General features: G+C 58.5%; 1 protein-coding gene across 1 annotated transcript in view; it reads left to right on the forward strand.

Annotated features, from left to right (window-relative positions):
- Positions 1–8663, forward strand: part of ADAP1 (ArfGAP with dual PH domains 1) — a 49448-nt gene extending 40785 nt beyond the window's left edge. Inside the window, exons 5-11 of the mRNA XM_080830776.1 lie at positions 357–469; positions 1057–1203; positions 6681–6764; positions 6946–7008; positions 7550–7621; positions 7817–8045; positions 8128–8663. Of these exons, the coding sequence (XP_080686902.1) occupies positions 357–469; positions 1057–1203; positions 6681–6764; positions 6946–7008; positions 7550–7621; positions 7817–8045; positions 8128–8156 (737 nt within the window). The 3' untranslated portion in view covers positions 8157–8663. The remainder of the gene's footprint in view (positions 1–356; positions 470–1056; positions 1204–6680; positions 6765–6945; positions 7009–7549; positions 7622–7816; positions 8046–8127) is intronic.
- Positions 8664–10250: the final 1587 nt, after the last annotated feature.

A 10250-nucleotide genomic window follows, 5' to 3' on the forward strand; every position in this document is an offset into this window, starting at 1 on the left:
TAGTCTGCTCCGCCCCCACCCCTGCTGGCCGCACTGGTGGACCTCACACGTTCGCCGTGGGCCTGCAGGCAGCACACCGCACCCCGTCCCGTGTTTGTTACGCCTCCAGAAAGAAGGAAGACACCGCCAGCGGTGGGGGGCAGCCATTGGAGCAGGGGTGGCCTCGGGTCCCAGCGCCGTGAACGCGTCGGGCCTGCGCCCACCAGGCTTTGCAGCCCTGAGGCTGACGGGTCTCTGGGCCAGCAGTCTGGCCAGCTGGCTGGAGCCCTCCCGCCCACACCCTCTGTGTGGGTCAGGACAACAGCCTCCACTCTGGTCCACTCTGACCCTCTGACCCACGCCCGGTCTCTCCCCAGGATACCGAGAAGGCTTTCTCTGGAAGCGGGGCCGGGACAATGGGCAGTTTTTAAGCCGGAAGTTTGTGCTGACGGAACGGGAAGGCTCGCTGAAGTATTTCAACAGAAATGATGTGAGCGCAGCACAGGGCCTGAGTGGCTGAATGTTGTCCCCAGCTGCCCTCAAGCAATGCCTGGCCTGGAGTGGCTGCCCCCTCCCGTGGGGACCCCTGTCCACCCCTTGGCCACAGTTGCTCCCTGGGGCTGGGCCTGGGTTGGTAATGCTGGGCACTCCCGGGCCTGAGAGGGTCATCCAGGCAGTGAGGGGGAAAGGGCAGGTGGGCTCCGAAGGCCCTGTGACCGGCCGGGCCCTGCCCCACGCAGACCAGCTCCAGGTCAGGACATCCCCAGTGACAGAGGCGGAGGGCATCTGCAGGGCAGTCTGCCAGCCCCCTGGGTGGAGGGGAGAGCCGGGCTGGCAGGATAGGAGCAGGGGTGGGGGACCACACCAGACAGAGGAGTTGTGTGCCGAAGCGGAGAGGAGCAGTCTGCCTAGGAGTTGAACATCCCCCTTCCTTGTCCCCGGGGAGGGCGATGCTGTTACCCTAGACCTACAGATCAGGAAGCCAGGCCCAGAGACGGTAAGTAACTTCCCCAGAGCCACACAGCACTGCCAGCGCCCACAGGCCCACCTGGGGCTAAGGCACGGCCTTGCTTCCAGGCCAAGGAGCCCAAGGCTATCATGAAGATCGAGCATCTGAACGCCACCTTCCAGCCCGCCAAGATCGGCCACCCCCACGGCTTGCAGGTCACCTACCTGAAGGACAACAGTACCCGTAACATCTTTGTCTACCATGAGGACGGGAAGGTGGGTGCCTGGGCTGGTTGGTGGGGGCAGGGAGCTGGAGCACCCCACCCTGCCCTCCCCTCCCAGGGAGCAGACCCGGAGCCCACAGGGGAGAAGACAACAGGCTGGGGCCACGTGTGCCCGTGTCCTGCTCTGTGGCCGACACACCCGCCTCTCTCCCACATGCTCTGCAGGGCGAGGGGGCCAGGAGCCCCCCGCCAACCCCGCCAGATCTGTCTATTCGGCACGGGTGGCCTCTCCTCCTCATCACTCGGTTTTCCATTTTTACCTCCGCAACACGGCCCGTGGGTTAAAGGGTCTGGGCACATTCACCGTGTAGCTGTTCCTCCACCGGCCCCAGAACGTTCTATCCTATCCCTGCGACACACGGATCCCTGCCTGCTCCCCGAGCCCAGGCCCCGCCGTCCGCTCTGTGTCTGTCAGTCTGACGACTCCGGGTCTTCGTATGCGTGGGGCCCCCGGGTATGTCCTTCTGTGTCTGGCTGCGGTCCTCCGGGCTCGTCCCCACAGGGCAGGGGTCTGGCTGCTCCGAGGCTGAGTGATCTGTCGTTGTGCACGCAGAACAGTCTGCCGGCTGCTCCCCTGATGGGGAGAGGGCCTGCTCCCACCTGGTGGTTTCCTGAAGGCTGCCGCTATGAACTTGGGCTACGACACCTCTGAGCCCCTACGTTCAATTCCTGTGATTATGTGGCCAGAGGTGAAATTGTGGGATCACTGGGTGATGTTTGTTTTTTTTTTTAAAATATTTATTTATTTGGCAGAGAGATCACAAGTAGGCAGAGAGGCAGGCAGGGAGAGGAAGAAGCAGGCTCCCCGAGGAGCAGAGAGCCTGATGCGGGGTTCAATCCCAGGACCCTAGGATCATGATCTGAGCCAAAGGCAGAGGCTTTAACCCACTGAGCTACCCAGATGCCCCGGTGATGGTTTAATATTTGGAGGACCCTCCCCACTGCGGTCCACGACAGCTGCACACGTTGCGTTCCCACCAACAGAGCACGAGGGCTCTTGTGTCTCCACGTCCTTCAACCCCCGTTTCTGGTTTCGGGCAGCCACCGTGGTGTGAACTGCTTTCGTCTGTGCTTCCCTGATGAGACGTGAGCACCCTTGCACGTCCCGCTCGGCCGTCTGCTCATCTCCAGAGCAGGGTCTCTCCGGGTCCCGTTTGGCCCAGTTTGGATTTCCGTTGTTCGCTTCTGGCGTCGAGCTGTAGGGCTTCTGTTTTCTGGATATTGAGCCCGTATCAGATCTGTGCCCTGAAAACGTTTTCTCCCAATCTGGGGCTTGCGTTTCACTCTGAGGATAGTGTCCCCTGAAGCACAAAAATTTTTTTTTTCATGAAGTCCAATTTGTCTTTTTCTTTTGTCGCGTGTGCCTGTGGAATCAGACCAACAAAATCCTTGCTATATCTGACGTCATGAATCTCTTGCCTCGGTTTCTTCTAAGATTTCTATGGTTCAGGTTCTGTGTTTAGGACCTTGATCCACTGAGTTAAATTTATTAAAAAGATTTTATTTATTTGAGAGAAAGAGAGAGAGCATGAGGGCGGGGGGGTGGGTGTTAGGGGAAGAGGGAGAAGCAGACTCCCCGCTGAGCAGGGAGCCAGACTTGGGGCTCGATCCCAGGACCCGGAGGTCATGACCTGAGTCACCCAAGTGCCCCTCCACAGAGATTTTTAATACGTGATGTGAGGGTTAGAGTCCAACTTCATTTTTTTGCCCGTGGATATCCAGGTTTCCCGGCGCCGCTGCAAAGACTGTCCTCTCCTAGTTAGTGTTGATGCACGTTCTCCACAAATGAGTCCGATTTCTGGGCGCTCTCTTCTACTGCACTGGCCCATGTCTGTCTGTGTGCCAGTGCCATAGTCTCAGTCTACTGTGACTTTGTAAAAGTTCTTCCCGCTTTGTTCTTGTGTAGGATTACTTGGCTACTTGGGTTCCCAGACATTCCATGTCAGTTTTGTCAAATGTTTTATGCATCAACTAAGATGGCCGTGAGGTCCGTTTTCCCTTCATTCTGTTCACGTGGTGCGCTGCCTTCTTCAGTTTCATGTTGAGAATCCCTTGAATTTTAGGACTAAATCTCACTTGGTCGTGGTATATAGTCCCTCATATGGTGCTGAATTCTGTTTGTGAGTATCTTGTGGAGGATTTTCGCATCAGTGTTCACAAGGGATACTGGTCCGTGTGGCCTTGTATTTGTGTCACATCAGTCTCCAGGCTATGCTGGGCACGATACCAACACCATACAGGGTGAGCTAGGAAGTGCTCCCTCCCCCTCGATTGTTTTGGAAAAGTTTGGGAAGGACGGTGTTGGTCATTAAGGGTTTAGTAGAACTCACCAGGGAAGCCATCAGGGCACGGCTGTTCTTTGTTGGGAAGTTTTGATGACGGATCCAGTCTCCTTACTGGTTCAGAGGCCCATTTGGACGGTCACTTCTTCGTGATTTGGTCCTGGTGGTTTTCCGTTTCCGGGAATGTGTCCACTTCACCGAGGTGACCCAGTTGTTGGTGTATGGCTGTTCCCGGCACGCTCTCCTAGACCTTTGCATTTCTGGTAGCAGCGTCCCCAGCCTTGTGTCCGATTGTCGTGACTTGAGTCAATTTCTTAGTCCCTCCAGCTCAAGGCTTGCCGATTCACTGATCTTCTTCTGTCTTGTGCCCTTTGTCCGTGTGGCCTGCAACTTTTTCTCCCTTGTTTGCTGGATTCCTGTTGTCTTCTGTTTAGTTTATGTGCAGTGTTTGAATTCCCTCCTGATTTCCTTTTGTGTATTTTCTATAGCTCTTTTCTTCCTGGTTGCCATGGGGATTACATTTAACATCCTAAATTTATAATCTTCTAAATCGAATTTATAGTAGTTTAACTTCAGTAACGTGCAGAAACCCTGCCCCTGCACAGCTGTCTGCACAACCCCCTTTTGGTTGTCAGTGTCGCCGTGTTTCATCTGCATACACTGTTGCCCCAAGACACAGTCATTCTGTTAAATGCAGCATTTCCTAAGGTAGGTATAAAGCAAGATTTGCAATTACAAACAAGTTACAGTAATAGTAGCCTTTAATTCCTGCTTACTTTTTTCCTTAGAAGTACTAGTCTTTTTATTTTTTTCAAGATTTTGAGAGCGCGAGAGAGGGACAGCATGAGCGGGGTAGAGAGGGAGCCCGACATGGGGACTCCATCCCAGATCATGACCTGAGCCAAAGGCACACACTTAACTAACCGAGCCACCCAGGTGCCCCCAAAGTCTTAGTCTTTTAAGTCACGCAGAGAACGCAAAGTCGTCACGAAACTTCTCTGAGCTCATTTCTCCATAGTTACTACTGTCCCTCCTGTCATCCCTTGTTCCTGGTCGTAGTGGAAAAGCGCTGCTCTTCCCTGCAGCACGCGAGGGCAGCAGGAGGCCCGTTGCATAATGAGGCCTCTCGCGTCGACACTTGTCCATCTAACCCCTTTGGTTTTGTTGTGAAGGGGATGTTGTACTTCGTCAGGTGCTTTCCTTTGCTTTTTCTGCACCTACCGAGATGATCGTACGGTTTTTAAGTGTTTGTTGAGGCGACTGATCTCGCCGACTGGCTGGCAAATATTGAGCCGTCCTTGGATCCCTGAAGAAACCTACTTGGGATGAGCAGCCCTCTCAGTGTCTTGCTGGATTGGGTTTGCTAGTAGCTGCTGCGGGTCTCTGTGTCTGTGTTCATCGGGGTACGGGCCTGTTGCTCTTTTTTCACTGTGCGTCTGGTTTGCTATCAGGGTAACGCTGGCCTCACAGAATGAATCTGGAAGCTTTCCTTCTATTTTTTTTTGCTATGGTTTGAGAATAGCTATTCACTCTTTGACTGTTTGGTAAAATTCACTGGTGAAGCCATCCGGTCCTAGACTTTTGTGTTTTGAGTTCTTTGCTTACAGATTTCATTTCCTTACTAGTGATCGGTGTGTCCAGATTTTCTATTTCTTTCTGACCTGGTTCTGGAAGATTACATGTGATATGTGGTATTAACAGCTTTTAGGTGAGACATGGCTGAAGGCACATGCGCCCATCTTCAGCTTTATCTAGAAGCCTCCACCCTCGTCATCTTTGGGACCCCGAGCCCAGGGTCCTTCTGTGGGTGTGGCATGACACTCTGCTGCTGTGCATCCCCAGCAGCCCCCCACCCCCCCATCGGAGGGTTGTGGTATGGCACGCTGGGCCCCGTGCCTAGATACAGGCAAGCCTGTTTGCCATGGCTCTGCCCTCTGTGAGTGACTGCACAGTTCGCCAGTAGAGACAGGCAGGAGTCAGAGAGTCCTACCTGTATTAAGGGCTGGGAACAGTGACTGTGCATAATGGGGGGTGGCCCACAACCGAAGGGTGATGGCAGGTACTGGGATGGCATGTGCACAGGGCCTTTGGCCAGATGGAACAGGACAGACCTGAGCAGCTAACAAGGCCAAGGCTGGCAAGAAAGGAAGGGCCTTTGGGCTGGGGAGAGCCTGTAGGGCCTGTAGCTGGGCTGTGGACTTGTGTCTTTATTGGAGGGGCAGTGGTTTGCTGGGAAGTTGTCACGGCCGAACTTGAACTTCCACTGACCTGTCCTGCTGCTGCAGTTTCAATGATCTGAGGGAGTCCAGTGCTGGGGAGCAGGCAGGAGATGATGCCTCCTAAGCCCAGGGGAGGGATTGGAGAGTTCACTGGTGACCAGAATGCAGTTGGATGTACCATAGGTAAAGAGGGCTGTGGGCAGGGCCCAGAGTGTACGTCCTAGCCCGGATTGGGAACCCTGTGCACTAGGTGGGGAAGACAGCATTGGGGTGCACACTGCAGAGCAGGGCTGGTGAGGAGGCGTGGCCAGCTCCCGGGGGGTCGGGGGGCATGCAGCAGGTGGGCGTGGCGGAGGAGGCATCATTTCCACTATGGTCTGGTGTGGGATGACCCCGTGAGGACGCCCCAGAGCCGTAGAAGTGTGCAGGTGCTGGGTGGCTGGAAATGGCTAGGTGTTGGCAGGGGAAGGAGGTACTGGGCTCACCCAAGTGGGGAGACTCCAGCGTCTGGTCGGTGGGGGGCTCTGCTCGGCAGCTGGGAGAGGGAGGGGCTGCGGGTCCACCCCGTCCTGCAAGGGGTTTGGCTCACACAGAGCAGCTCTCCTCCTCCTTCCTTTGGAGATGGGAGGCAGCAGCTCTGGGTGGATTTAAGAATAGATGAGCCTTGCTCTGGGCAACATCTTTGGTTTGTAAAAACAGGCCCACTGGAGAGAAGAACCGCCCCACACCCGAAGCCACATCAGGGCCTGGGGCCGGCCGGCTTGGACATCAGTCTCCCCCCGTTTGTCCCCTGCCCATTCTGAGCCGGCTGGCCCCAGCACGGCCTGGCCCCTGTGTGGAGCCACTGCTGTCCACCCAGGCTGCCCAGGCCATCCCCCAGCAGGTCTACCTCCCACCTGTGTTCACGGCTGCCCTCGGCTGGCACACAGGGGGCAGCGCTCAGGGCCAACACCCGCTCTGACCCACAGGAGATCGTGGACTGGTTCAACGCGCTCCGCGCCGCCCGCTTCCACTACCTGCAGGTGGCCTTCCCCGGGGCCAGTGATGCCGACGTGAGTGCTGGGGGCCTGTATCCGCTGGGGGCCGGGGGGCTGGCCAAGGGCCTCCACGTACCCCCCCTTTCTTCTGGGGCATGTCAGCTCAGGAGCAGCGAGCCGGAGGGGGAGGGTGCCGGGGACGCACTGGGGGAGAGTGACTGGGAGGGCCCAGGCCTGAGCCTGTCTTCTGCCCTAGTTGGTACCGAAGCTCTCCCGGAACTACCTGAAGGAAGGCTACATGGAGAAAACGGGGCCCAAGGTGGGTCTGACCGGCTGGCTCGAGCCCCTCGGAGATCAGGGTCTCAGCTACCCAGGGCTGGGGTGGCCGTGGAGGGTCAGAGTGCCAGCAACAGCCCCAGGCAAGGACTTTGAACACATCGCTTTGGTGTGGATGGCCCTGGACCCCACAACATTCTGTAAGCAGGGGCCCTGTGGACCCAGGACTGTGGGGCTCTGGGTTGGGCCAAGCCTGCCTCGTGCCTTTGCCCCCTTCCATCAGTCCTTAGAAGGGCAAACTCGGCCCCTTCCCTGCCTCGTGGAGGTGTACACATGGTAGCCTCTCAACCCAGGTGGGCTCTAAGGATGGGAGACCAGTGAGGAGGAGGAACTGGTGTGGAGGGGAGGGGAGGGTACATACCTGGGAGGAACAGCATGTGCAAAGGCCCTGGGTGCAGCCCCCTGGCAGAGCAGGATGCGGCATCACCCACAGAAGGCACAAATGAGCGAAGGATGAGTGAACGCATGTGGGGGTGCCCTGCCTCAGGCTGACCGGCGGGACCCCGGCACTCTCTGACCCACAGCAAACAGAAGGCTTCCGGAAGCGCTGGTTTACCATGGATGACCGGAGGCTCATGTACTTCAAAGACCCTCTGGTAAGGGGGTAAAGGAGGGTCTCAGCCCAGGTCAGCTGGGGCGCTTGCAGGGTGGACGTCTCCACTCCCACAACGTGGAGACCAGCTCTTGTCTGCTGGCTGCAGGCAGTGGGGAGGGGTCCCTGGGGTCCGGGCTTCCCCCACTAGGAGCACAGCCGCTCCCTTGCCTAGGGGCTGCCTGGCCTCTGCCCACAGGATGCCTTTGCTCGCGGGGAAGTCTTCATCGGCAGCAGGGAGAGCGGCTACACGGTGCTGGACGGGCTCCCGCCGTCCACCCAGGGCCACCACTGGCCCCATGGCATCACCATCGTCACGCCAGAGCGCAGGTTCCTGCTAGCCTGCGAGACGGAGATGGAGCAGCGGGCCTGGGTGGAGGCTTTCCGGAAGGTCGTGGACAGGCCGATGCTGCCCCAGGAATACGCAGGTGAGTGCGGGTGAGGTGGCAGGGACCGAGCCCAGCACCTCCTGGGTGGCTGTGACCTGGCTGGACGCCTGTCCTTTTCCAGTGGAAGCGCACTTCAAGCATAAACCCTAATGAGAGATGGTTCTGGAGGCCCGAGGGAACTGGACTTGTTGGAAGTGGCCCTTGAGGAGGCAGCGGCCAGACTGGGGGGCTGCCGGATGGAGGAACCAGCTTCGTGGCCCCGGCCCCGAGCGGCAGCCCCGGACATGGCCACGTGGGGCCTGAGCTTTAGCGACTAGGACCCTTTTCTCTGGAACCTCACTGCAGGCCGGCCCGACCTGCTCTCAGACCCCACCATGCTGCTGCCCACTGCTGTGACCCCTGCCACCCTCATCCCCCCACCCCCCCCGATCCCCCCCCGTCCACTGAACCACCCTTCCTCTGAGGCCTGGGCCCGGCCTCCTGGCTCAGGGCAGCCCGGCAGCCCCTCCCTACCTGCCCTTGCCCCCTGCCCGCCCGAGCAGGACCCTGCCCCTGAGCAGGAGGCTGGGCTGTGGGGACAGCGGGTGGCCTGCATGCCTCCCCTCCCCCTCCTGCCCTTCCCCCAAGTCTCTGTCAACAAGTATTTATTGAGCTACCTGCTGTGTGTCGGTCGTGGGGTCCTGGGTGCTAGCACGGGACACAGCATCATTGTCCTCAACCAGCTGATGTGGCACGTGCCTGAGGGCCTGGGGGTCAGAGGCACCGGGGAGCTGCAGCTCACTGGGCCCCGGCATGCCTGGATGGGGAGGAAGAAGGGAGGGTCAGCTCCTGACTGTTGACCGCCGCCACCGAGCCCTTAGAAGACAGAAGCCCAGAGTGTCCCCCCCGCAGGACCCAATGTGCCACTGACCAGCCGGCACTTACAACCCTTGAGCATCTTTCCCAGGGGCCCTGGCTCCCTGTTCACCCTCGGTGGAGGGTTGGGGGGACAGAAGCAGCAGAAGCAGGGGTACCTGCTGGGTGATCTGGGTGGCCCTTCAGCCCCCCTCCCATACCCTCAGGCAGCCCTGGACCAGTCCTTGAGACGTCTAGGACAGGGTTCCCCAAGGCAGGGTGTCCTGTCACGCCAGCCCTCCTGTCCTCCATAGTGGCCCCTTGTGTAGGTCAGGAAGTAGGGTGTGGACTCTGGGTCCCCAGGAGAATCTACCTACTGGCCTCTCATACACACCATGAAGTGGGGACGTCCCCAGAAGGGTGCCCCAGGGCCTCTGCCTGTCCTTGTGGGCCCGACTCCCACCACCCCATCTCCCTGCTGCCCCTGAGCGTGGGCTGGCCTGCTCAGAATTGTGTAAACCTGGATGGGGGGGCCAGCTGCAGGGTCAAGAGAGGACAGCACCCCCCTCACTCCCATCTAAGCTCTGGGCCCCAAGACAGCTGGGCCGGGGTGTTAGGACAGTCCCAGGGTCACCCACGGCCCCTGCCCCCTTCTGCCCCAGGCAGGTACCCCCTCCCCAGCTGCGCCAGATGCCACCACCCACAATCACTGGCTGTTGTCCCCGCTTCCCAACCAGGAAACTCAAGCCCCAGAGGCAAGGGGTCTCCTCCTAGGTGGAAACGAAAAGCCAGAGGTCCCCGGGACCGCCCCTCCCCTTGTGGGGAGGAGCCCCAGCCACACATTCTTGGGGACTGGCCTTCTAGACACTCTCTGGACCCGATGCAAGGGTGTCCTGCCCAAAACACTAACATGTTAAAAAGAAACAAACACTTACCACCGGCAGGAAAATTTCTCCAACGAGGCAGGAAGCTCATGGCCCACAGACGGTGGTCACTGTGCTGACCTCAGACCTCGGCGTGCCAGGCTGCTGGTGGCTGTGGCCTTCAGGCCGGCGTCCGCATCCCTCATGCTCCTCAGTAGAGACGTGGGCAACCCACGGCCTGCACGGCTACACACGGGAGGCCACGTTCCCAGAAAATGACAGCACCATTCACAACTGCACGAAAAACGTGGCAGTGCTCACAGGGAAAGTAGGGTCAGGTGCACGGGCCCACAGCGACCCTCCAACCTGGGAGGGAGGTCTCCATGTGCTGAGGGTCGAGAAGACGCCGCCACCAGAAGGAGCATGGCGGGACACAGGTGTGCGTGCTCTGTGTTTGTCTATTCTGTCTGGGGCAAATTTCACAGAAAAACCCGAGTTCTGCTCCGATGTCCTGCCTGTTGACTGCGCTGCACGCATTTCGTGGTTT

This window comes from Martes martes (assembly GCF_963455335.1).
Source record: "Martes martes genome assembly, chromosome: 18".
Taxonomy (NCBI): Eukaryota; Metazoa; Chordata; class Mammalia; order Carnivora; family Mustelidae; genus Martes; species Martes martes.